The following is a 27,946-nucleotide window of genomic DNA, read 5'->3' on the forward strand; positions in this document are numbered from 1 at the left end:
GGATATAGACCTCAGAGTTTGTATTTTTTTTTTTTTTTCAGATTTTGTAATTTTAATAAGTGCCCTGTGTGGTTCTGGTACAAGTCATTAGTCAAGTGTATGCTTTGCAAAACCCTGACTTCTAGGAATTGATTACTGCTTTTTAAAAAATTGATTTGGTTAGTACTTAACAATGTTTATATTTAAAATACAAGATTCTATTTGAGGTAAGGTTTAGTGAGGAAAAAGCTTTATTTTTAGCAAAAATTTTTTATCAGAGAACTTTATTTAGCACAAACATAAGGATCCATCATAGTAAATACTGTTCATAAAGTCCTAATCCATTTTAAATGCCTTTCACTAGCTTATGGACTTTTTTAACTGTTTACAAGAAAAACATGAGTAATTAAAGCCATAATTTTATATGTGAAAAGGAAATGTACTGCCTGTACCTATTATTCATTAAATGTATACAGTTAAAGTTTGAATTTTTCCTTCTACACATTTGTTCATGTCCTAGAAATAAAGATTTGTTTCCATATTTCAAATATAAGGCTTTTAAAATAGTGCTATTGCAATATTTCTGTTGTTGGATTCTGGTAAGGCAATCCAGAGAAAAATAGTAAACCTTACAGTGTTAAAAATTCTTTTGTATAAATAGAATTTTAGTGTGGATTACTTGAGTTGAACTCTAAACCCAGGTAAAAACATAAAAAGTAGAATACTACTGAAAATATGTTTCATAATGAGATGACTCATGTCCAGACTTTGTCTATGAAAATGATAAAAACGTTTGTACTGCTAAAAAGCAAATTGCCCCCTGGAGGTAGTGTATTATTTTATGTTAAGAGTAAGTAGAAAAATAGCTTTAAAGATTGAACCAAACGGAGAATGGCATGATTCGAATATTGATAGGATTTATTACATTAGACTTTTACTACTTTATTGAATAATATGCTGAATCAAAAAAGTCACTTGGAAGTTTTATCCATTGGTTGTATCTTATATTATCTTGAAAATGTTAGCAATTTCAGAAAGCATTCCAGCAGAATTTTTTGTTGTTTAAATCAGTATCAACAACTTCTGGTGTTCTAGCTGATGTTAAAGTGCTATAAGCTTAGGACTCATCCATGAGTAACTGAAAAGAATGGCGATTATGTGATGTAATAAGCAAATGTGAATTTAGGTTTCTTAGTGATATTCTGGTTGTATTGCTTTCAAGGGACCCTCCCTCCATAGCATTTGTATCCTTTGATAATATTGTCAGGGAGGGGTTGAGGCTTTGGAATGGAAGAGGCAAAGTCATTAAACAAAAATTGCCACTACTCTAGCCACCTCCTTCTACTGTGTATCTGAACTCAGAGCATCCCAGCATGGACCCAAATACTGCAATTCTAACACTGAACATCACAGTTAGTTCTTAAAAGAAGCATGTTTTAATACTGGGAGATACAGATACCCTGTGGGATTATGTTATAGCACTTTGATTAATCATTGAAAGAGATTACTCTCTTGTTACCTGCATGTTTCATAGTGTACCTCACATAAGGGCTGGTTAAGAGGGAGTAGGTCTTCTGTATAGTAAGAGATGAGCTATCTGTAACTTGGAAATTTTCAGGCAGATCATTTTAGGCTAGACTTCGTATGGAAGTTGAAGATCTAGGAATTGATTCTCTTAATACTGCACTGTCTCAAGTAACTCTTGGAAGGCTTCATATAGAGAGCCCAGTTTGAAGATCATGGAACTGGATAATCTCTTTGGTTCTTAAGAAAAGTGGTCATTTTATCACTTTATCACTTTGGATTGTCTCTAAATAGCATTTTAGTAGCATCAATAGTAGGCAATATGAGGAAGAAATAAAATTGATAGTAAGGTCATTTATCTGCTGATTGCTACTGGACCTATGTTTTTTTCATTGCCTTCATACAATATTTATACAAATACAAATCTGTTAAAATTTACAGTTTTATTAACCTTTATATGGCAGTGTATTCTCCACAAAGTGCTAATTACAATTTAGTTTTAGAATATAAGCTATTTCATTAAGCATTAGGTAGTAAAGTGGGTTAATTAATCTTATATTTAATTTTCTGAGGCAGTTTTTTTTTTTTTTTTATGATAGTCACAGAGAGAGAGAGAGAGAGAGAGGCAGAGACACAGGCAGAGGGAGAAGCAGGCTCCATGCACCGGGAGCCCGACGTGGGATTCGATCCCGGGTCTGCAGGATCGTGCCCTGGGCCAAAGGCAGGCGCCAAACCGCTGCGCCACCCAGGGATCCCCTGAGGCAGTTTTTTTTTTTTTAAGATTTTATTTATTAAAAAAAAAAGATTTTATTTATTTATTCATGAGAGAAGAGAGAGAGAGGCAGAGACACACAGACAGGGAGAAGCAGATTCCTTGCAGGAAGCCTGATGTGGGATTCGATTCCGGGACCAGCATCACACCCTGAGCCAAAGGCAGATGCTTAACCACTGAGCCACCCAGCCATCCCTCTGAGGCTGTTTTGGATGGACTGTAGAATGTACTGACCAGTGGTTAAAAATATTTGGGTTGTATATCTGAAAACGTGCCTTTCTGTTAGTCACCCTAGAATGATTATATTTTGGAATGACCTAAAACCAGATTTAGACATCACATTGTACATCTTAAATTTATACAATATTACATGTCAGTTTTATCTCCGTAAAGCTGGGACAAAACCAATATTTAGATTATGTGGCTAGAATCTGAAAAAGTAGCGGAGCTTATCTCATGAAATAGTAATTTGCTTCAAGGCCAAAGTCAGGAAAAATGGGCATTATCCCTAGCAACTATTCAGGTATTGCCTGTATCTGGCAAAGAAAATATCAAGTCATCTATTTTAAATACTTTTTAAATCCTCAGGGAGAGTGTATCTTGTTCACCCCTGACTGGAGAGTGGAAGGTTGTAGGCAATTGGAAGTAACAGAAAGGGAGGTCAAGTTCCAGATCAAAGAAAATTCATCAAGGAGTTGTAAAGGAAAAGGAAGAATTAGCCACATCCAGATGGCAGATCTCTTTAAGAAAGGTGATCCCCCAATAAGGGGAAGGTTAACTTCTTTCTTTCTTTTATTATTTTATTATTATTATTATTTTTGATAAATCTGCTTTTTCAAGTTCCTCCTTCCTTGGTCTTCTTTTGTATGTTTTACTTAAAATAACTGATGACTCTTGATCAGTGACTCTTTTTATGAACCGTTGTCTATCATAGCCACCAGTTATAACAGTTGATATCTTGTTCCAAGTTGGGCATACCCTGTTACCCATTTCCCATAGTTATTTTTCTGTTTTCTGTAGCCATCTCCATCTGTAAGCTTGGGAAAACTTTATGGATAACCAAACTCCTAGAAATTATTAAAAATACAAGTTTCCAAAGGCTGAGTCTTAGAACTCTTTTGGTACACGACAGTTTTCATTGGAAGAGAAATAAAGACAATTTTCTGAAGTTTTCCAAAGTTTTTTTTTTTTTTAAATTACATTTATTCAAGTTGTATCTTTTACTGTTTATTCAACTGTCCTTTCACTAAAATATAATGATAGTATTGTTTTATGTTTGAGTATAATGCTCCCACTTGGCAAAATGATGTGTTCGTAATTGTTGTTTCCCAAAATTTTTGGAAATTTTTATTGCTCTTTGAAATCAATTTAAATGAAATTCCTTTGAAAATTTTAGTATGAAAATTGCTACATGTCTGTGTACATAATGGCCTACTAACCATTGGAACAAAAGTGTATGAATGTATTTATTTAATATATTTTTCAGGAAAGACCACAAATAATATAAATGAAATGTGGTGGTCTTCTGTTATACTCAAAATGTGGGTTGTGTAACACAACCACACTAGACCTTACTAGGTCAGGCTTGTGTGGTCCTTGCTGTGATTTTGCTGTTTGTCACATGAAAGGGTGAGTCAACTGGTGACTTTCAGGAGGTATAACCCTTTAAAGAGATCCCTAGAAGGAGTTACATTAAATCTTTGTGTATGTAGCAAGACATGCAGGTTACGTTACACCGTTTTTTTTTTTTTCTTTTTAATCTTTTACCAGGCCTTTTCATTTCTTTGGCCAAGTTACTTTAAATTTCTCTGACAAGTTTAAGGGTATAAGCTTTAGCATATCTATATATGTAAAGAAGAGTTTCCATTAAAAAGCAGCTAGGCTATAATATAATTTAAATAGCTTTTCCAGCCATCTAAAAAAGGTTTTATTTGGAAAAAAAATACTTAATGTGATGAAAAAGTGATCCTCCTTCTTGTGTTTTCTACATTGTAAGCACAATTTTGTATTACAGTTTTCTAAATATCACGTTAATAAAGATGACCAGAAATGAGGTGCTAATTTAAAAATTAAAGAGATTTGAAAGATCATTTTTTACTGATGAGGAGCTTCAAAAATCCATGTTAGATATATATACGAACTTTTTAAATAACGCTAAATATCATTTCATTTGGTCAGAAGTCAAGTATTTTTACAAGGCTGGAAAACTTAAAGTATCTCAATAGAAAGTATTGCAAAAATTTTTTGAAAGTACACATATTTAAATAGGTCTAGAAATTCAAGCAGACTGTCAGAACATAATTGCACAGCATGTTTATTTTCATAATGATTTGGTATAGTAATTACTAACAGAATTTTGGGAAAGAAATTAGCTTTAACAGATTTTGTCATGAACTTATGTTTCAGGGTACTTACTTATGGTGAAACCTCTGAATTTGCCTTTGTTGCTTTTAGTGTGGTTTACTGTAAGTGTTCTAAGTTTCTATCTTTTGTTCTTTTAGATATTACACAGTTGAAAGCATGTAAGTGGTATTCGTTTTTCCAAAGACATAAGCAGCTTTAGAATGTAGAGATTTTTAATATTTAAATTTTGAATTTAAAAGCAAATGTCAAAGCATGGCATGTTTGTCTGGAATCTTCTATTTTCCTCCTCGAGTTATTTAAATAAAAGTCAGAGATGACGGGCAGCCCGGGTGGCTCAGTGGTTTAGCACCGCCTTCGACCCAGGGTGTGATCCTGGGGACCTGGGATCAAGTCCTGCGTTGGGCTCCCTTCATGGAGCCTGCTTCTCCCGCTGCCTGTGTCTCTGTCTCTCTGTCTCTCTCTCTCTCTCTGTCTCTCATGAGTAAATAAATAAAATCTTTAAAAAAAAAAATCAGAGATGACGCTGTTTGCTTTTGGTTAGTTGGTAGCCTTTTCATGTACAGATTATATGATAAATTCTTTAAATTTACTTGAATTGCCCTCTTCCTTCTAAGGATAAAATTAATTGAGCATTTTATAGTTGGGTTATTATAAGTAAGAATATATATGTCACTTTAAAATCACTCAGTTTCTAATTTATTTAATATATTTATAGTTTCAAGGTATGTTTTCAAATTGCAGCAATACTGTAGGCTAATCTCTCTTGCTTAAACATACATATTCAGTTAAGACTGTCAACTAAAAAATATTGTTTCTTTTCTAGAATCTAAAATGTTTTGGGTGGGAGAAGTGAGGTTTACAGACTCTGAAAATCTAACAAAAGCTTTGGACCCTCTCACCAAAAATGTTTGCATGGACACACGCATTTGGTTTGCCATTTCACTGGATTCATTGGCACCCTGCCCAAAGAGATCAGAAGCCCCTATGTTAAAAACACCTGCCATAGAGATGAGAACTATATTATCAGGAAGGGCCCTAACTTTTAATGAAATAATGATATTTACACTTAAAAATTTATTTCAATTGACTTCACTTTTTGAATGCAGGGTTTTGTTCTAAGTGAATATTTGGTTTAGTGTCAGAACTTCTGATGGTTAAAATATACTACAGGTTTGTAAGTTTACTTTTGGTGAAGAAATATCCTTTAGTTAACATTTTATTTGAATTTATACTTATTGCAAAAACATCTTGATCACAGCAGTACTTTATGTCTTCCTCTTCCCTTTTTGCTAAGAAAAATCAGTAGCCAATGTTCTATCCTATTGCTCTTTTTAATATATTCCATCTGATTCTTTTGTCCTCCTTGAGAGGGAAGAAGATTGCTGTAAAAGTACTCAACCTCCTTCAGAAAGAAGACGACTGCTATAGTCAAAGTGTGTCATATCATGATTAAACTGACTAACCCTAACGTTATAGGTGAAATCCAAGGCCTGATTTTGAACTTGTTTGTAAGCTATGATTTAATTTCTTGAAGTGCTTTACTGAGATAAAATTCACCAATTTAAAAAGTGAAATTCAGTGGTTAAAAGCCTGGTTATGTGGAGGCAAGTAAACATGTTTTATCAAGTAAGAAGAGAGCCTGTCTCTCTTAAGTTGTCCTGTGTGTTGAATAGTTTTCAGAGAGTCTCAAAGTCACACAGTGCACGTTTCTTTCCTCTCTGGGACTGTAGTGAGTTATTGATATTTTGACATTCACTTGTATCTATAAAAATACTAGCCTTAAGATAAAACTCATTTACAATATTTTTCAACATGAAAATTTTGCAGAGATTTGAGCCTGTGGGCTTTAATGTCAGTAGAGTGAAATACTTCCATTTAACTATGGTTGTGTCTGTTTCCTGGCATTTCAAAAATAATTACCAAGGTATTTTGCTTCTGATTCTCTCTCATGTGTATCATCTTTGTATATGTTTTATCACCAAACATCTTTTTAAAATAAGACAAAAAATTAAGACAGTGAAATATTTTAATTAAATGGAATGAATTTTCATGATCAGTGAATTTACCATAAGTGCCCTAGAAATACTCTACATACCTAAGTGAAAAATGTTCTAGAAATTGACTGGCCGTCATTTCCAATATGGTAATTCAGTTACTAAAATAAGTTTGAATTAGTGTTAATTAACTTATAATTGTGATGTCAGTAGTTATCATAGAAGAGATTATAACACTTAGAAATTTATAGAACTGAAAATATTCTACATATATTAACATCATTAGCTCAGTTCCTTTTTTGACATTAAAATTTTAAACTATAAAATTAAATAATTTTCTTCTCATTTTCCATTTTGTGACAATAATTTGGGGATGTTTCCTTTTTCATTTTCTTTCTAGTTTATGTGTCATCTTTAGATTTGATAGGCACGGGATCCCTTGGTGGCGCTGCGGTTTAACGCCTGCCTTTGGCCCAGGGCGTGATCCTGGAGACCCGGGATCGAGTCCCACGTCGGGCTCCCGGTGCATGGAGCCTGCTTCTCCCTCTGCCTGTGTCTCTGCCTCTCTCTCTCTGTGTGTGACTATCATAAATAAATTAAAATAAAAAAAAAAAAGATTTGATAGGCACTAGGATAAGAGAAACATCCTGCTGTTTTTTTTATCTAGTTTCATAATAATTATTCATTAGAGATTCAAGTTTAAATACAAAACTTCATGGAAGGAAATTCTAGATTATAAATATTTTATAAATGTGAAGCTTCTAAAGAATTTTTAATGCATTACATAAAACTTCAACTCTGTGCTCTGTCATTTAAGATGGTGTCAGAATTTAGTAATGACATATAGATATTTGTTTTTATAACTTTTTCAGAGTTTTGTAGTATATGTTCATTTTTAGATTGATGATTATTTATTAATGTTCACAACAGGAGTCCTCTTGCACAAATGGAAGAAGAAAGAAGGGAGCATGTAGCTAAGATGAAGAAGATGGAGATGGAGATGGAACAGGTGTTTGAGATGAAGGTCAAAGAAAAAGTTCAGAAACTGAAGGATTCAGAAGCTGAGGTAATCAGCCTACCATTTTCACATCTTATAGACACGTTATTTCATTTTAAAATAATATCTTTAATAGTATAGATAAAAAACCCTTTTACACATATTTTTTTTCAAGTTTAATATAATACCCTAATGTAGTAAAATGGAGAAATAAAAGGAAGCGCTTTGTTTTATAATCATATATACTTCAATATGTAAATGTTTAGACATATATCTACTTGGAAGGAAGACCAAATACTTATAATGAATTATCAGTTTTAATGAGCAAACTGTGAGAAATGAAATTCTAAGCTATTCCATATATTCAATGTGAGAAAAGATCGGAGTTTTGAATGAATAGAAGAATAACAACTAGTACTAGAATAATAATAATAACCCAGAGTTACTTGCGTATGAATGAGAGAATGAAAGAAAGAACTTTAACTGAACTAAGGGCTTGTCAGGATAATTATACACAGCCAAAGGGGAGAAAATGAAGAAATGTGATATTCTTCTAAATGAGTTGGGCTTATTTGTAATAAAGTGTCAGAGTAATTGCCAGTGTTAGAAAACGGGTAGAATAGTGACAAAACATCCCAGCAAGCTTATCTACTACCTTGGAATCCCTGTAGATGTTGAGGTATATATTTAGTTTCTGTTAATCAAAAAGACCTTGAAGGGGATCCCTGGGTGGCTTAGCAGTTTGGCACCTGCCTTTGGCCCAGGGCGTGATCCTGGAGTCCCAGGATCGAGTCTGCATCAGGCTCCCAGCATGGAGCCTGCTTCTCCCTCCTCCTCCTCCTGTGTCTCTGCCCCCCCCCCCCCCCGTCTATAATGAATAAATAAATTAAAAAAAAAAAACGGAAAAAAAAAAGACCTTGAAGACATTTCCTTACACTTCTTCAAGAAGTGAAAGGTGGAGGAAAACCCTAACATGAGAATCTATCAAGTAATAGTTGGTTTGATAGATACTAATGTGAAATATTTTTAAAATGACAACCTTAAAATTCAGTGAGACCCTTCTGTATATGAGGCTCCACTAATACGTGTATCTAAATATATTAAAAAGGGATTCAGATTTATTTTCTTTACACCCTATAGTTAATCTCATTGCTTTTATAATTACTGCATAAAAGACTGAAACCCTCTTTGACTAAATCCGCTAAATGGCATGCATGAAGAGAGTAAAATATTGAGTAATTTTGAAGAAATGTTTATATTCCACATTAGATTACTCTTAAATTACTAGACATTACATGTGATCTCTTACTAAAAAAGAAATAAAACAACCACTTTGTTATTATATTTGTCATAAGCTTAATTCAGCAGAGAAATGGAATAGTTCCTTCTAGTTTGAGACTGCAAAGCACTGCCAGGAATAGCATCCTTAGCATCTGTTATAAGATGACATTTTGGAGATTAAGTTTAGTCCTTTTATTTATCAACCTTTTATTATTAACTGTATTTGAGTTTCTGCTCTTTCAAGATCTAGTAAATAATCTGAAAAATCTGTAACAGAAGGGGAATAAAAAACAGAAATGAGCCCGTATTACCTCCACACTTAGATTTTGTTGAAAATCTAAAAGCAGTTGAATTTGCATTTGCTTTAGACGTATTTTAGAACCTGCTCTTAAGAGTAAATATTATAAACAAATAATTATGAAACCCTGTATGTAACAGGATTTTTATGATTTCTCTGAATGTGGTGAAAACAGAGTTTTGAGGAACTTTATTCTTTGAAGGATGAAATCTTAGCATTGAAAGAACCTTTAAAGAGATCTGGCCAAGTTTCTCCTAATACTGTCGCCATATAAGTATATAAATATATAGGGGAAGAAACCTATTTAACCTTGCTTATTAATACAGTTTTTTCTCAAGTTCATTAGTTCTAGAAATGGTTGTTTTAGGTAGGGCACAGCTGCTAAATAACCAGCAGCACAGTAGTGTACTAATAAGCGTCTTTAATGTATTGTGTCATTAAATCTGCACTATAACCTCATGAGGTAGATATTACTGTCCATCTCCCCTTTTTTTTTTTACATGGGAGGAAGGATAAATTAATTTGGTCAGTGCTGCATATAGTTGTAAGTTGCATCCACTTAACTCTTTTAAAGTTCACTGTTAATCACTGGACAAGTGCAAAATCATGTATCCACAGTTTCAAATCCTAAATCCTAACAAGCTCGAAAACAGCAAAACCGGACATTGAGCTAATAGTTTTATTCCACTTACTATGACTATTTATAAAATTTGCCGTAAAAAGTAGTGATGTGTTTGATGCTAAGGTCAATGCTACCCTAGACAGCCCAGGAGGTGTTTTGTAAATATAGTATATACACCTTTCTAAGTAATGCTGCCTTTCTAAAATCTGAAAAAGTCCGAATTTTGGGAGACATCTAACCCCAAGGGTTCCTTGAGAAAGCTTGTGACTTGTACCTTTACCTACATGCAGTTAGTACAAAAGATACTTATAAATATACAGATGAAGAATGATGAACAACTGTGAACTTACTACTCAGCTTAAAAAATAAGACCTAATTAGTTTATGTAAGCCCCTGTGTGCCTCTTCCCTATGGTAGTTCTCTTTTTCTTTCTCCGAGGTAGCTATTGTGAATTGTATGTTTATGATTCCCTTGCATTTTTTTAAATAACGAGGCACATTTTTCTGTGTTCCTATTTTCTGATTTTTTTTGTAACTTAATTGCTATAGTCAGGAAGATGATATCTCAGATTTGACTCATATTTGCTTAAATTTATCTTAGATGGTTTAGTTTTGTAGGAATTGCATGTAATATTTGCAGTAGGAATAAATATGAAGTCACTCTTTGGTTTACAAAATAATTGAGAAAACAAATTATGTGCAAAATTTTATTATAATCCAAATTCAAGATGTTAACTCACTGAATCAGTATTATGATCATTACACTATTCCTGGGAATCTGAAGGTTTTGAATAGTTTTTAGATATTAAGTGTATTTAGATTCAATCTGATTTTTTTTTACTCGTGTGACTATTTTCTTCAAAAACAGATTGACTAGTGCCTAAATGAAACTATTTAATGAACCATTAGATAAGCTCTTTGTTTCTGCAGTTACTTTGCCATGAGTGTTTCTACTTCTTAACCAGCATTCTTTACGGCATTAATTCTCACTGTAGGAAAAACACCTGCATTGGAATCCCTGGGGCTTGTTGAAAATGCAGATTTCTAGTCTTAATAGTCAAAGGTTCTAATTCAGTATGTCTGGATGAGGTCCATGGTTCTGTATATTTTGAACAAACACTCCTGGTGATTTATATGAAGACTTAGCATTTGAGAAACCACTGCTTCATACAAATCAGGGAAGCTTACTGTGGTCTTGGAGCTCTTTAAGTCTTTATCTACCTGCTTTCTTTTCTACTTGTCTTAGCTTTTTCTAAACTTGGAATTAGGAGACTGGTTCAAATCCTGGTTCTTCAATTTTCTGGCTGATGATCTTGAGCAAGTGATGTAATAAACTCTGTGCATCTATACAGTGAGGACAGTGATGCCTTCCTTGCCTTGTTTCTGCATGCTTATGAGTAATGAAAAATAAAATGATAAATAAGATAGGATATATGTCCATTGTAAAGTGCAATACAACTATAAACTTATTGCATGTTTTCCTCCCATTTCCCAAGATTATTCTCTTGGTCACTGGCCTTTTGGGTGGCAAGTCCTAGAGGAGGAGAAATCCTAGACAGTGCATTCTAGGTGGTACAAGAACTCAGTGCTTACACTTTTAACATTAGGATGTGTGGGTGAAACAAACCTCTGCTTCTGGTTTCTTAAACGGTTTTATTTTATGTATTGTGCTGTGATTTAGCTCCAGAGGCGCCATGAGCAAATGAAAAAGAATTTGGAAGCACAGCACAAAGAATTAGAGGAAAAACGTCGTCAGTTTGAAGATGAGAAAGCAAACTGGGAAGCCCAACAACGTATTTTAGAACAACAGAACTCTTCCAGGTAATTAATATCAGATTCCTATGAAATGTATGCATTAATGTTTTAAGGAATTATTGTCTTATTTATTTTAAAAACATTAACATTTTAGAAAACTTTACTCATTATCACACAAGCACAATTAATTTCATGGATGAATATTTTTATATAGATGGATGCAGTCTATCTACTTTAACAGTATTTCTTTTCATTACTAACATTTTCCATGAGTTAACAGTCTTCACAATTATAATTTCATAGCTTCATGGCATTCTCCCCAGTTGACTCACTATAATCAATTGCTTATCTCCTTCCCTCAATTGTTGGACTTAACAATTGTGTTTGATCATTGGCAAGCATAGAAAACACTGCTACAAAGATCTTTTATACATTTTAGGGGTATTATTAGATGTTGAATTCATTCTTTAGGATAAAACCCTTAAGATAAAATTTTGGATATCTAATTCCAAATACAACTGATCAGTTACTTGTTAATTTACACAAAGTCAATAATATTTGTACCTTGCCTTTGTTCTTTTCCTTGTTAGTCCCATCGAAAACCGAAAAGTTGTATCTTTGTAAGAATGCTACAGTTTACCCTCACTGTTAAATTTAATTTCCAGGGTTAGATATTTGTTTGTTTGTTTTTAAATATATTTTTAAAAGATTTTATCTATGTATTCATGACAGACACAGAGAGGGGGCACAGACACAGGCAGAGGGAGAAGCAGGCTCCCTGTAGGGAGCCTGACATGGAAATCGATCCTGGATTTCCAGGATCACGCCCTGGGCCGAAGGCAGCGCCAAACCACTGAACCACCTGGGACTGCCCAGATATTTGTTCTATATGACTCCTCCTATTAAACTTTTCCCCAGCAAAGAGGAAAATGCATTGATTAAAGCAAACGTAATTCAGAATGCAAATGGTAGTAAAAGAAAAGGATACTGATGTCAGTTGATCTTTTTTTAATTTGTACTGTTTCATTTGGGAAGAATTGTTCTCATATGTTAAAAATGGGTTTTTGTCATTTTTATGGTTTATCCTGAAATTTGGTCAACTATTTGATTGTCTTAATACAGATTTGCATTGTCCTCATTATTCATCTAAATCATACAATTTTTTTATTTCTTTAAATTTTATGTATGTATGTATTTATTTATTTTTGAGAAAGAGAGTCGGGTGGAGGGGGAGGGGGGGCAGAAGGAGAAAGAGAATCTTAACCATGCTCCACACCCTGCCTGGAGCCAGATGCGGGGCTTGATCTCAGGACCCTGAAATCATGCATGACCTGAGCCGAAATCAAGAGTCTGACGCTTTAACCAGCTGAGCCACTCAGGTGCCCCTTTTAATATTTTAAATAAAAATAGTAGTTTGAAGAGCTAAAACATAGTTGTAGTTGGATTAGCCATTGCTATCATATGTTGTCTGTAATGTTTATATTTATAACATGGCTACTCATTTTGATTATTTTCCTTTAACTATTTAGAACCTTGGAAAAGAACAAGAAGAAAGGGAAGATCTTTTAAATCCTCTATTGACCACCAGTTACGTATTAGTTGCCAATATGCCAGCTTGGACATCAGTGTTTGTTGGATCCGTTTGACCAATTTGCACCAGTTTTATCCTTAATGATGGATTTAACAGCATGACAAAAATTATTATTATTTTTTTGTTCTTGATGGAGATTAAGATGCCTTGAATTGTCTAGGGTGTTGTGTACTTAGAAACTAACAGCTCTAAGTACCTTTCCTACATTTTCTTTCTTTCTTTCTTTCTTTTTTTTTTTTTATTATTAAACAGATGTCTTCAATTTAATGCAAGAAAACATTTTACTGTTGTACAATCATGTTCTGGTGGTTGGATTGTTTACAGGATATTCCAAAAATAAAAGGACTCTGGAAGGTTTTCATTGAGGATAAATTGCCATAATATGATGCAAACTATGCTTCTCTATGATAATTATAATACAAAGGTTCCATTCAGTGCAGCGTATACAATAATGTAATTTAGTCTAACACAGTTGACCCTATTTTTTGACACTTCCATTGTTTAAAAATACACATGGAAAAAAAATCCTATATGCTTACAATGCACCTAGAGCTTTTTTATAACAACCTTTTTTTTGTTTATTTGTTTGTTTTGGATTCTTTAAATATATGTTATTCTCATTTAGTGCCCTCTTTAGCCAGAATCTCATTACTGCTTCATTTTTGTAATAACATTTTATTTAGGTATTTTCCATATATTGGCCCTGCTAAAATAGAATATAGCATCTTTCATATGGTAGGAACCAAAAAGGAAACTTTCCTTTAATTCCCTTTTTACACGTTATGGTAAGTAGCAGGGGGAAAAATGCATTTATAGATCATTTCTAGGCAAAATTGTGAAGCTAACGACCAACCTATTTCTACCTATGTGCCGTCTCTTTATTTTACTAGAAATGGGAATCATGGCCTCTTGAAAAGAAAAAAAAGTCACCATTCTGCATTTAGCTGTATTCATATATTGCATTTCTGTATTTTTTTTGTTTGTATTGTAAAAAATTCACATAATAAACAATGTTGTGATGTAATAGAGTGTGGGCTCTTAAATATTCTACGGCTAATATACAAGGCTAGAATATGGGAAGAAACTTTTTATCATGAATTTGCATCATCCACAATTGTAACTCTTCTTTTGCATGTTTATTTCATTTGAAATGGTTATGTATTGGTTTCTAATTTATGAGATCTACAGTATCTCTACGCATACTATCTCGTTAATTTGTTATTCCTCTGAGAAAAATCCCGACTCATTCATATTAGGTAAACTCTCAAGTCCCTGGAAACTGAATCATCTCACAGAAGTATAATTTCACTAGGTCAAATGATGTACATTTTAACATAATGCTTTATGGCATTTTAAGTGTAATTAATGCAACCCAGTTCATTACCTTAGCTTCACCATGTTTATTACTTTTTAAAATTAATGATCCCAAGCAGAAGGAAGTAACTGCTAATTCTTATTTTTGTTGGCTTCATAGGCTGAAGGGTTTAAATAAGTTCGTATGCTTGAAAGATCCTTATTGCTTTTCAAAGATACACAGATCTAAAATGTAAAACCTAGATTATTCATGTTCCAGTATCTTGACTTCATATGTAAGTTCACTCCAGGTTGCTATATTTAAAGTAGATCTCATAAGGCATTAAAAACATGATTTGGTAATACCACAGTAAACATTTACTCTTATTTGGTGGCCATCACTAAAAATTGTCTTGGAAAAGTTTTGTTAATCCTAAAATGCCTTCTAATAGTATGGAGAACATGACATGATAGGAATGGCTTTTTAAAAATAAATTGCCTGTTAGTCCAAGACTAGAAGCAGGTGTTCCAGAATAACTAGGTAAAATATGCAGGGTGTTGTTGTTTTGTTGTTTTTGTTTTGCTTTGGTTCTTATGTTAAGAGAGAGATTGGGTTAACACACCTGTAACCAGAAAGTTTTGGTTTTAGGGAGTTAACCAATTGAATTTGGAGAATGCAAAATGGAAAACTTTATAGAGATTACCTAATTAGTGAAGTATTACTCCTAGAAATAAATCCTCATAGTTAACCACTTAAAAATCCTGTATATTGTGGTAAGTTTGTAAATCACCTTTATTCTACTACCCTAATAAAAACTTGCACAAATCCTCATCCATGTCATACCTAAGGTTTTACTTGAATCTGATGGGGACCTATGCAAACTTCCTGGGTCTCATGACTATTGACTCTAGGCCTGCCTTTCTTTTTTCTTTCTTTCTTTCTTTCTTTCTTTCTTTCTTTCTTTCTTTCTTTCTTTCTTTCTTTCTTTCTTTCTTTCTTTTTCTTTCTTTCTTTCTTCTTCTTCTTCTTCTTCTTCTTCTTCTTCTTCTTCTTCTTCTTCTTCTTTCCTTCCTTCCTTCCTTCCTTCCTTCCTTCCTTCCTTCCTTCCTCCCTTCCTTCTTTTTCTTTCTTTCTCTTTCTCTTCTTTCTTTTCTTTCCATTTTCTTTCTTTCTTCTTTCTCCAGGCTTTTCAAGCATATTGAGGGCTACTTTTGCTATATGGCCTATGGATTTCTGAGAACTGCTATATGATCATTCATAATACATGTAACATTCAGGAAAGCATAAGGAAAGGCCAGTTTGTAAATGGCAAAACATGCAATGCCCAGTCTCCATTGTCCAGAAGCATAAAGTGATTGAAGTAACTTGGTAACCACTATCTAAGTGTGCAGGATTGTCAGGACGAATCCCAGTAACTGGTTTGGGCACCACAGCAGTAGGGCTTTACTGCCACCTAGTGGAATGAGTATCTGCTGGTCTCCTTATCAAGTTCACAACTAATCAGGGAAGTTGATAGATGAATTGATGGAACATATGGCTTATTTCTATGTAGCTTAGGTCATACTCTTGAAAGCTGAAGATACATAGAGGTTCCTGCATCTCAGACTCATTAGTTTGCTGTCATGCCACCATCTGCACATTGTGAGCACCACCATCCCCTTTCCCCACCTCTCGTGCCTTTTATCCTCTTGGAGAAGCTGACCTAGGAATGTGGAGGTCAGTGCATAGTAGGTGAGAAAAAAGAAAGAACAAAGAGTATAAGATAGCTTGATAATGCAGCAAGAGCAGAATGTTGACTTAGCAAGTCATCTAGATCACTATCCAAACTTTATTCTGTTTCCTTATTAAATATTTTTCAGCATGTATCCATTTTAACAATTGTATAATAAATTGTATGCATGTACTACTACTATGTTACTGTGAATATTATGAAACAATTTTTAAGTGGAAGGAAAAAAGTGTAGCACTCTTCTCAAGCCCCAGTGAATTAAATTATCTAGCTCAATCCACTTTGGAAGACATTGATCTAGGTAGTATATATAGATCATTAGTAATTTTTGTTGACTCCCCAAAGATGTCTTAGTGAAGACTGCTGTGGTATCCTATTTGATGCAAAAGGAACAATTATTGTCTGCCACTCCAGTAAATTGAAGTCCTTTCTAATAAAAAGCTTGCAAATGTAAAAAAGTCCCTGTGTTTCATTCAGGACATTTTCCCTACTCCTTTATAATAATAATTATCCATGTATTGAACACTTAACTATGTTCCAGATGGTAAGTTAACTAGTTGTGCATTATCTTCATTTAATCCTCAATAGACACCAGTATCTTCCTTTTACAGACCTGGAAACGGGTTTGAAGGTGTTCAGTGACTTACCTAGATAACTGGCAGAGCTAGAGTTTGAACCAGTCTTGGTGATGACACCAAGGTTTGTGTGCTTCAGTCTTATGCCATGTGACCACCTGGCGTGTCCTGGAAAACTCTGAACAAGCTAATCCCCTATGTTCAAATCCCATCTCTGTGTGAATTGGGCACATTACTTTTCCTTTCTGAGCATTTGCTTCCTGAGCTATAAATTAGGGCCCATGTCTTCCTTGTTGGTTCAGAGTGAAGATTACAGTCTGACTGCACGTGTGAAGGTATCTGGACCTTGAGAGATTATCCTTGGCGCCTGATGGAAGCAGTGATGCTAGGCCCACGACAAAGTATTGGTTTTCCCCAACTTAAAGTGACGGTGCATTTTTAGTAAGTTCGCATGGTGCTTTGGTAAGTCTCTAGAGCTGCTTATTTGTAGACACGGAAAGCTTTTTGAGGTTACAAAGTGAAGTATGTTTTAACAATAGGGCATACCATGGAAATCAATTTTGGTGAAAAGCAGGGTGTTTTGTTTTTTTTTTTTTTTACAGTGCCAGTAATGGGAGTTATAAAATATGTCATTCTTTGCAAGTAATGCTGAGATGGTTTATCGGAGTATCTCATCTCTGACATGGCTGAAAAAATTGCTTCTTTTCAAGCAAATTGGTTCCCATGATTTGGGATTAATCCATAGAATGTTCAAAGTTTAGTGTCAGCCGTTTTCAACAGAAAATAAGGGTTGACAATTTCCTGTGTTCTTTAGAAGTCTTTCAAAGCTTCACAGGAAGAATGAAGACTATTCTTGGCCTGAACATTTGCCCCATGGGGTGCTGGGCCCAGCCAAACAGCCTTGTGTTAGCAAAGGAGGGTCAAGTGAAAGGGGACCTTGTTCTGTGCCAGGCTCTCAAAGGATAGCCTGAAACCCCCACACAGAACCACTGTATAAGGTGCAGTATTTGCGGACCTGCCTAAGTCTGAAGCCATTTGCGGACTTGCCTAAATCTGAAATCCTTTGGGATGGGGAAAGGCAGTTGTTGACACTTCAGATCTGTGAAGAAGTGGTATGAGAAATTGATGTGGGGAATAATAAGACTGCCAACAAATGTCTTCTTTTTTTGTTGTTTTGTTCCTGGTCTCTTCAATGTTGGCTCTGCTTATTAGCTTCCTAGCTTTCAGGTGTGTTTCAATGCCAACAGTTCACCCTGGGTATTAACTGGGAAACAGACCCCAGAATCCCGGGGGCGGGGTGGGGGGCAAGGGGCTGGTTCTCACCAGAATGTGGGGTACTGAACTGACTTGGTCTAGCTGGGGCTTACAACTTTTCTTTCCTCATTTAATTCCAGTGTCTTTGAATTTCACTGGTTTCTTTGATATTTAAATATATGCTCCACTAGACTTGCAGGCACAGAAAAGTTCCCTGTATTTTGGATAAGCCAGTAATTTAAGCAACTTGGCAAGTGGTGGGTGAAGTGATGGCTGCCCTGGCAGCAGTCCTTGGTGTTAATGTGAACTTTTCCCCCCTGCTTTTCGGAAGTCAAGGAATATATATTTTGTCCGGTAGGAGTGGAGGAGCTGGTCAATTTTATCCCTAGGGATAATGCTCATGATTATATAAATCTATGGCTTAGCATCGTCACTTGAAAAAAGAAAAAAGTTCTTTCACCCAGACACCAAAATAAAATCTTGCTGAGACCCTAGGGTTGCTGGGTAGAGGTGCCAGGAACTCTGGTTGGCATTTTCTTTGTAGGTTCTACTTCATTAGTGCCTTAGTAGGCCCCATCGCTCCGAGTTGGGTCCTTGGAAGGTGGAGTGGAGGTCACTAAGGCAAGCTCACCTCCTGTGACCCCTGCATGCAGATAGGTTTGGGCCAGTCCTGGAGAGGAGATGGGCCTTTTTTCCCAGCTTATACTGTGAGAACAGATGGACTTCTCTTACCAGATGAGAATATTGTGACAATATTCAAACTAGGAAAAATACCTGTTTATCAAATGAGGGAAATCTGACCGGAAATCCAAGGGAAGGAAACGAAACCTAAGACAGCAGTAAGCACATTGAGTGCCCGCTTTGCACCCAATACATAAAGCTCACGTAGATTCTCAAAGCTCAGTAGCATTCTGTGATGTGGCTATTTAACTCCTTTTTGAAGAGGAGCAGACTAGGGGTGCCGGGCTGGCTCAGTCACAACTCAGTGTAAGCTCTGGATCTCAGTGTTGTGCGTTTGAGCTCCATATCGGGTGTAGAGCTTGCTTATAAAAAATAAGATGTTTAAAGTCGAAAATAGGGGGCATCTACAGGGCACAGTTGGTTGGGTGTCTGACTCTTGGTTTTGGCTCAGGTCGTGGGATCAAGCCCCACTTCAGGCTCTGTGCTCAGCGGGGAGGCTGCTCGAGATTCTCTCCTCCCTCTGCCCCTCCCACCATGCTCACTCTTTCTCTCTTTAATAAATAAAACATAGATTAAAATTTCACTGTATGATTATATAACATTTGTATTCGTTAACAAATGCCCCTCTTCTGGCTGGAGAATAGCATTAAAGATGTTGGCTTGGGGCTGTAGATCTGAGGGCTTGACTGGGGCTGGAGGGCCTGCTTCCAAGAGGACTCACTCAAATCACTGGCATGGTGACGTCAGGAGACCTCAGCCCCTTGCCACATGGATGTCTTGGGGGGACTGCTTGAGTGTCCTTGTGACGTGGTGGCTGGCTTTCTCTCAGAACAAGTGAGTCAAGAGAGAGCAAGGTGCAAGTCACAATGCCTTTTCTCACTTAGCTTTGGAAGTCACACGATGTCATTTCCACAATGTATTTTTGCAGCTTAGCCCTGTTTAGTGTGAGAGGCAGCTGTACAAGAGTTAGAGTACGAGGAGGCTGCTACCACATTTTATCCATTTTCTGGTTAACAGACGATTTTTTATTTTCAATTAAAAAAATTTTTTTATTGGAGTTCAATTTGCCAACATACAGCATAACACCAGTGCTCATCCCATCAAGTGGCCCCCTCAGTGCCCGTCACCCAGTCACCCCTACCCCCCGCCCACCTCCCTTTCTACCTATGATTTTTTATTTTTCCAAATAATGCTGCAGTGAACATTTCCAGATACATCTTCTTGCCTAAATATGCAAGACTCTGTACAGGTTTGTGTATCAACATGAATAAAACCAGCAGATTTGTGGCTTTTAGGTTCCCAACCTCTGTCAAGTTCTCTGGAAGGTATCATGTAGAATGGCTTATCCCCTGCCCCCTTCTCATTCAGACCAGGTATCCCCACACGCCCAACCCACAGCCTTCAGTAAGTCCAGGCTTACATCTTTAGTCTCTTCTTGACCAGAGAGGAGAGCAGGATCTCTCCCCTTGCCTTGGAGTTTGAAAAACATCAGAAAAGAACTGCAACAGGCCCAGTATGGTGACTGGCACAGATGCAGTCATTGAGAGAACCGCTGAGCCAGATGGCACCTCTGCTCTCTCGAAACCTTATCTCCCCCTAGGGATTGTGGGTAAATGAGGTGCCAATTCTGCAGCCAACCTGAGCCTTTGCGTCTGTTCAATTCACCCCCATCCCACACTCCAGCTCTGGGCCATTCGGGGCTTTGCCTAACCTACGACCTTTCCCACACGCAGGCAGCCCCTAAGCCCTGGCCCTCATGAGACTGCACCTCTCTCCCATCCCTCTGGCAGCCTGTCCTGGATGTAGGTTTCCACTGGCCTCCAGGGTCATAGATGCACCCGAAGCCCACATCCAGCACCAACCCCATCCCTCCCACCACCAGGACTAGATTCCTACTGGAACCCCCAACAGACTGTCAAATAGTCCTTCCTTCTGTATCATGTCCTGATACAGAAAAAAAAAATCTGTGTACTGATTTTTTTCCATGAACTTTTTTCTTCTATTATATAATTCTTGCAAAAACTACTTTTTTTCTGAACTATTTGAGTTATCTGCAGCTCCATGCCACTTTTATTAAACATTTAGGTGTGTACTTTCTAGAAACAAGGAAATACCTTTGTAGTAACAGTATAATAACCAGAATTTGATGAAATTTAATGAGCTTTTAATAAAACTTTAAAGCTATATTCTTTGCTACCTTATCTTCCAATATATCTTTATTTATGTATGTATTCATATTTACATACATCGCATTTTGCATTATGGCCCAAAGCCCCCAATTCTGGCCATTTGTTCTGCTTGCATTTTCCTTAAAATAAATTTAAAAGGGACCAACCACTGGAGCGTCCCTGGGCCTGGACCCCTTGGGAACTAATGAAGCCTGTGGGTTGACTGCATGGATCCGTGGCAGTGTTGATAGCAGAGTCTTGGGGCCAGGCTCCCAGTTCATTTCTCTCCACACCATGTGGGAGCAAATGCATTCTTTCCCATTCCTTCCTTTCCTTCCTTTCTCTTCCTTCCTTCCTTCTTCCTTCCTTCCTTCCTTCCTTCCTTCCTTCCTTCCTTCCTTCCTTCCTTCCTTCCTTCCTTCCTTCCTTCCTTCCTTCCTTCCTTCCTTCCTTCCATCCATCAACCTTTTCTGAGCACCCAGTCCTCGGTGTGGGGCATCTGGGGGACACGGAGCGTGTGCGCCCTCTCTGCGTGGGGCACAGGTGCCTGATGCTCCCGTTCTCCGCGAGCCCGTGGCCCCTGAGAGAAACAGGCACGAAGTTTGAGGAGGGGACACTCCGCGTAGGGCCACAGTGACAACTGGGTGTGGTCCCCATTCCAGTCTCCGGGTCGCGGGTGGCCGAGCCCCTCAGGCTCCCTTCCCCGCGCCCCAGGTGTCCCCAGCCCCGCGCCGAGACCCCTGCTTGCGGACCCTCTCAGGCGGGACCCGGGAGGAGCGGCGGGCAGGTGGCGCCGCAGGTGGCGCGCAGGTGGCCGCGCAGGTGGCGGCGCTCCCCTGCGCCCCCTGGCGGCCGTGGGCGCCGGCGCAGGCCCGGGCTCCCCGCGCGGAGCCTCCAGCCTCCAGCCTCCAGCCGGGGCGCGCACCCGGCCGCGTCCCGCGCGGCCCCTGTCGCGGGGGGGCAGGCGGGGCGGGGACCCGTGGGGCAGCCCCTGCTCTCCCCCCTGGGGCGCCCTCCCCGCGGCGGCGGCGGCGGCGGCGGCGGCGGCCTCGGGACGGAAGGTGGCAGCACGTGCACGCGGGCCGGGCCTTTCCTGGGGGTCCCCGAGCGAGGGCCTCCCGTCGACCCGCGCCGCTCCCCTGTCTGATTTTATTTGGTTTCCGGAATACTTCTGGCCCTCCGGTTACTTTGGCTTATTTAGGGGAGCGCTCTAAGAACGGTGGCCCAGCGGGTTAGCGCCGCCTGCAGCCCGGGGTGACCCTGGAGACCCGGGATCGAGTCCCGCGTCGGGCTCCCTGCGTGGAGCCTGCTTCTCTCCCTTCCCTCCCTCTGTCATGAATAAATAATTTTAAAAATCTTAAAAAAAAAAAGAAGAAGAACGTTGCCCAAGGAACTTAGCCTCTTGAAGCAGAACGTTACCAGCAAACAGAGAGAGGCGGCTAATGGGGCAGCCGTTCCTCAGCTGGCCTCAGTTGAACGTGGGATCCCGCGTGTCTGGGTCGTCTACTTCGGGGCCTATACTCAAGAGAGGTGAAACCGAGTCCCCAGCAGATACTTGCACACCCACGTTCCCGGCAGCGTCATCCACCGGGACCCAAAGGTGGAGCACCCCCAAGCACCCCAAGTGTGCACCGACACCTGCTCCGATGAACCAAGCCCGGTCTCTACCACAGTGGAATATTAGCCAGCCTGGAAAAAGAGCAGAGCTTCTGACACATCTGCAACTTTGAATGAATCAACTTTGCAGGACATTACGCCACGTGAAAAAAAGCCAGACACCAGGCACAGAAGGACAGATGCCGTATGACCCCACTTACACGAGCTGTCTAGGTAGGATAGGCTAATGCATGGCACAGGCTGGCTCAGTCCTTAAGCATCGGCCTCCCGCTCAGGTCATGATCTGGGGGTCCAGGGATGGAGCCCCTCAGTGCCACCTCCACCTGGCGGGAGGCCTGCTTCTCCCCCTCCCTCTGCCCCTTCCCCTGCTTATGCTTTCTCTCCCTCTCTCTCTCTTTCTCTCTCAAATAAATAAATAAAAATCTTAAAAAAAAAAAAAGACTAGGCAACCTCAAGGGGACAGAAAGTAGAGTGGAGGCTACTAGGTTTAGGGTAGGGGCACTGGGGAGTTATTGCTTAATGGGTACAGAGTTTCTGTTTCGGGTGTTGAAATGTTTTGAAAACAGTGGTGACAGCTGCACAACATTCATGAGGGTAATTAATACCACTGAATGGCACGACTTTGGGTTTCTGTCCCTTCCTCCCCGAGGCCGGGGGCAATGCAGTCACCTAACTAGGTCCTGGAGGCTCGGCAGCGGCCGCGGTGAAGTGCCTCTCCTAAGCCTCACATGTCCCTGGCACTGCCACTTGCCTCTTGGTGAGTCATCTTTTTTTTTTTTCTTTTTTTCCTGCTTTCCTGTGGGGATCTGCCCTTGGCCTGGGCCTGCTTGGGGCTTTAGTATGCTGGTCCCAAGCTTCCCCGAGACTGAGTGACAGTGACTTTTGTGGAACCCAGCGTGGCTGGCTCAAAGCCCAGGTCGGCACAGCAGGGAGGAGGCTCTGGTGGCCTTGCGGAGGCCCCCATCCCACTGAGGTATGGCCGGGGCCACCACGGCCACCTCATCGGCGTGGACCCCCCCTGGCCAGCCGCAGCCCCTAGGCCCGGCCCCTCTGCGAGCTCGGGATCCCTCTCCCCTCCTCCCCTCCCATGGCTGTCTCTGCCCAGTCCTTTCTTCCCCCACAGGCTCCGGACCCCTGGGCCCACACTCGGCCTCGCCTGCCTCCCTCCCCAAGCCTGTGTGCGTTGCCCGGCGGGCACATCAAATGCCTGCTCATGTCTCCAACAACTGGGGAGGGGAAAAGTTTGAAATTTGAAAATTTTTTAAAGATTTATTTATTCATGATAGACGGGGGGGCAGGTTGGGGGGCAGAGACTCAGGAGGAAGGAGAAGCAGGCTCCATGCCAGGAACCTGACGTGGGACTCAATCCCGGGACTCCAGGATCGCGCCCTGGGCCAAAGGTAGGTGTTAAACCACTGAGCCACCCAGGGATCCCCTGAAATTTGAAATTTTAAAAAAAGGGCATTAAATGGCCTGTTATGGGAAAACAGGGTTTGCTGGAACCCTGGATTTTGTTGTACGAGTTTGCAGTTTTCAGTTGTTTTTATTTTGCGCTGTCGGCATGGGTGGTAGGAGGTGCTAGGCTTTAAGGGCTTCTCTCCTGGCAGCGTCCCGAACTGGCCCCGCCCGGCCCACCCAGAGGTGGCCACCTCCCTCCAGCTTCTCACCCAGTGTCCTGGGCCTGCCCACCAGCCGCGGGGGACCAGCCCAGGAGGAGCGGAGACCTGGCAGTGGAGGGAGCCCTCCGCCTGCCCCGGGGAGCCTGCTGCTGCGTGTGGTGCGGGGTGTCGGGCTGCCCAGCGGAGCCGCTTAGGGGAGAGGAGACCAGGTGAGGGCGAAGCTGGGGCTGAGGCCAGCACACCGAGGAGGCCAGGCACCCTAGGGGTGCCCAGTCGGGGCTCTGATCGAGGACAGGAGGGCATCTGCCTCCTGATGGCTGCGGAGGGGCAGACACCAGCTGGGGTCTCCTGGCACTATCAGCTTGGCCGGGGGGATTAGGAGTCCCCAGAGACCTCACCATGTCCCTCACAGATGAGGAGACCTCTTGCAAAAAAAAAAAAAAAAAAAAAAAAAAAAAAAAAGGTCTGATGGACATTCAGGTGCCCCTTCTGGAATTGCAACAGCACCCAGTGGGCTTGTCACCGGGTTATTTTGTTTTGGACACTTGAAAACCCTGTTGATGTGGTCCAGCAGGTGGCCTGGTTGTGGGAATGGGCGTGTAGTCTCCTGCCTGGGCCCTGCCCACTTCTCTGAAGAAGCTCAGAAGAGGGGGGCACGTCCACGCCAGGATCCCCCCTTGGGAGAGCGGGGCCCACAGCTCCCTGCCCCCGCACCGGGCCCCCTCTGCAGTTACCTGGCCTGGCCTCCGCGGCTGCCGCAGCACCAAGCTCCTGCGACTGTATTAACATTTCCCAAAAAAACAAACAAACAAACAAAAAAAACAAAACAGAAAAAACAAAAAACATTTTCTGATTTTAAAAAGTCAAGGAGCCTCAGTTTCTTCGTGGGTCACGCTGGAACAATTGCTTCCTGACCTACAGCGTAAGGAACTCTTGTGCTAAGAGGGGCAGTTGATGCAAAACGCTTTCCCTGCGGTCGAGGCCATTGGTCCCCAGTCATTGGCCTTCCCGAGGTGAGGACAGGTGAGGACAGGCGCCACTGTTGCCTCTGCAAGCCGACCCCCGAGTCCGCCCTTTGGAACGGATTTGCTGTAGATGGAAACACGCGGCAGGTGAGTGATGCTCCCGGCTTCTGCAGGTTAACCCCGCCAAGGGGCCACGGGCGCCAGAGCTGCAAACTAGTTTGGCCTCGAAAGAGCGAGAACCCAGAGTCAAAGTTGAACCTGGCCAGTGGGAGACCTCACGGCATCTGGGAGTCTGTCGTGGGGGTGTGCGTGAGCATAAGGGGGCAGTTTGTGATACCCACTGCTGGGCCTTCCCTTCAGGAGGGGTTCTACCATCCGGGCAGCCCGGGGGGGCGCAGCGGTTTAGCACCACCTTCAGCCCAGGGCCTGATCCTGGAGACCCGGGATCGAGTCCCGCGTTGGGCTCCCTGCGTGGAGCCTGCTTCTCCCTCTGCCTGTGTCTCTGCCTCTCTCTCTCTCTCTCTCTCTGAATAAATAAATAAATAAATAAATAAAATCTTTAAAACAAAACAAAAAAAGGAGTGGTTCTATCATCAGAGAGAAAGGACTCCCGGGAAGTGAGAGGAGGAAGAAGCAGGAGATGGCTTTTCTTGGGGCTGAACTTTCTGTAAGCCTTTTATGCAAAAGGACAGGGCTGTGCTCATCCCCAGGAAGGCAGGGAGGCCAGCACGGCACAAGACACGACAGGATGAATTTCTGGAGCTTTGGCGGAGCCAGGTTTGGAACACATCCCCTGGGAGGGGCAGGCCGTATGTGCTAGAATAGCTCAGCAAGGCCTAGCTTGCATACTGAGTCGTCCTTAGCTTCCACAGAGAAGAAGGCTTTGCAGACGGGATGCAGTCTTCTAGAAGGCACCGGGTTATAAAAGTCCATTCAGCCCAGAGGACTGACAGCAGTCTCAGACTCGGAGCAAGTTCCCCTCTTCTGAAGTCTCACATCCCTCACGTGGAGGATGGAGAGACTCTTACCGTCCCCCGCAGTGTCCTTGTGAAGATAAAACGAGGTTGCTTCAATCAGGTGCCTGGCAAAGCACCTAGGACGCGGTAAGCGCTCAATTAACTCTCAGTGTCGTGGGATGCCGGCTGAAAGATGGAAGATTTTGGTTTCGTGGCTGTTTTATTTAAGTAATTCTGTTCATCCTTGAGGGGTAGGGGCAGAGTGGGCTCATGGCTGGTGAGGAGACAGTGAGAGGTATTTTTCTCCTTCTGGGAGCGGAACCAGACGTTACTGTTCTTAAGAGCTTGACCTCTTTTACGTCTGGAAAACCTCTGTAGTTTTAGGGCTGATGACCTGTCCTGGCACAAGGAGCGTGTCGCGTTTTGGAGGCTCGGAAAGGGCACAGTGGCCTGAGCCTGCCATTTAGCCCCGAGGGCCAGGGAAGAATGAGCCAGGGGCTCACCTGCAGGAGGGAGGAGGGCCGCCGGGACCCATGGGGCCTGCGTGGGGAGCCCTGGGTGGCCCGGTGGGGAGAGTGACGGCCCCGGCCTTGGCAGGGCCCTGCCAGACAGAGGGAGGAGGCCGGTGAACGTGTGCTGTGGGGTGAGACGGCAGGAGCCTGTGTGGTCTGGACACCTGGATCTTTCCAGGATCTTTGGATGGATCTTTCCAGGGCTGTGTGACCCGCGCCCCCGTCCAGAGATGTTGTGGGGTCCAAAGAGGAGTCCTAAAATGTCTGAGTTTAAATACCTCCCGGCCTTAATGCGGGGCTCATAATAAACCAGAGGGGGGACATCTAACATTGTCTGTGTCTCAAGGCGAATAACTCCTTGTGAATGAAACACAACGATGACGTGGGTACGTTTGCTCGGAATCTCGACAGGCCAGCGCCAGGCCAAACTGCCCAGGTGTCTGCTTCGTCTGGTGGTTTTGGTTCTCTCGGCTCCCACCCGACAGAGGCCTGCGGATCGACACGCCGTGCCCACCCGGGAACAACACGGGGCTGCGTGGTGGCAAGGAAGAAGAGAACCCAATACCACTCATATTAACTAAAATACATGTGAACACACGCTGCCCATGTATAGGGACACTCACACATTCACGGGGATACGGTCTCATACCAGTGAAGGGGATGGGCGGGGAGGAGGGAATCTGTAGGTAAGGAGCGTGTCAGGAGAGGGCCACCTGCCCTGGCAGTGATGCCGGGGTCCTGAGCCTGGAAGGATGAGTAGAGCCGCTCCCTGCGGAGGCCACCCAGAGAGCTGAGAAATAGGGAAAAAATGGGCAATAACCGTGAAGTTTCTGTCACAGATGCCATCGAACCTTCAGCCTGTGCATGAGGCTCCAGGGAGTCTTCTAGCCGCACAAAGAACCTTCCAGGCTGACTCTTCCGTTCATTCTGAGCATCCAGTGTTGACTCGTCCAGACCCTGGCACCTGGGTGGATTCATATGGGCTCACCTGGCAATTTCTCAGTTTCCAAATAAACACAAACAGCTTGTGTCTGAGGGGGATTTCCTCTTTGGCTTCTTTCAGGAATGACATTGCAAGTAAGTTGTTCTACTTGAAGTGTTGAATCCTAACACATCCCACTGGAAAAACCCTTTTTCTGTGGCTCTAGAACTCTCCTTTTCTATCAGGCTTTGTGGATTTTACAGAAGAACCAGAAGTGAGGGCCAGGCCGCACCCCGGGCCATCCTGGCTGTGTCCTGGCTGCTGACCCTTCGGTGATGGGAGCTGTCTGCGGATTGTCGTTGTTTGGGCAGATCCGGTGTGAGTGTAGTGCTGGTCACTGATGCTGGGGACACAGATCTTCGCCCAAAGAGATACATTAGAAGCTTAATGCTGGGTCCTCTGAAGGGATCCCAGTCCT

At 41.3% G+C, this 27,946-nt stretch overlaps 1 protein-coding gene and 1 long non-coding RNA gene across 2 annotated transcripts in view; both read left to right on the top strand.

Moving 5' to 3' along the window:
* The window catches only part of SEPTIN7 (septin 7), a 108,951-nt gene extending 93,586 nt beyond the window's left edge, over window positions 1–15,365 (top strand). The window contains exons 10-12 of the mRNA XM_055314574.1: window positions 7,564–7,699; window positions 11,512–11,651; window positions 13,115–15,365. Coding sequence (XP_055170549.1) covers window positions 7,564–7,699; window positions 11,512–11,651; window positions 13,115–13,154 — 316 coding nt within the window. The 3' untranslated portion in view covers window positions 13,155–15,365. The remainder of the gene's footprint in view (window positions 1–7,563; window positions 7,700–11,511; window positions 11,652–13,114) is intronic.
* A 10,559-nt stretch (window positions 15,366–25,924) lies between these two features.
* Window positions 25,925–27,581, top strand: LOC129502924 (uncharacterized). Its single transcript, XR_008663075.1, has 2 exons — window positions 25,925–26,181; window positions 26,893–27,581. It is a non-coding gene; the product is annotated as an uncharacterized LOC129502924 (long non-coding RNA).
* Window positions 27,582–27,946: the final 365 nt, after the last annotated feature.

The sequence above is a fragment of the Nyctereutes procyonoides genome, unplaced genomic scaffold, assembly GCF_905146905.1.
Source record: "Nyctereutes procyonoides isolate TBG_1078 unplaced genomic scaffold, NYPRO_anot_genome, whole genome shotgun sequence".
Lineage (NCBI taxonomy): Eukaryota > Metazoa > Chordata > Mammalia > Carnivora > Canidae > Nyctereutes > Nyctereutes procyonoides.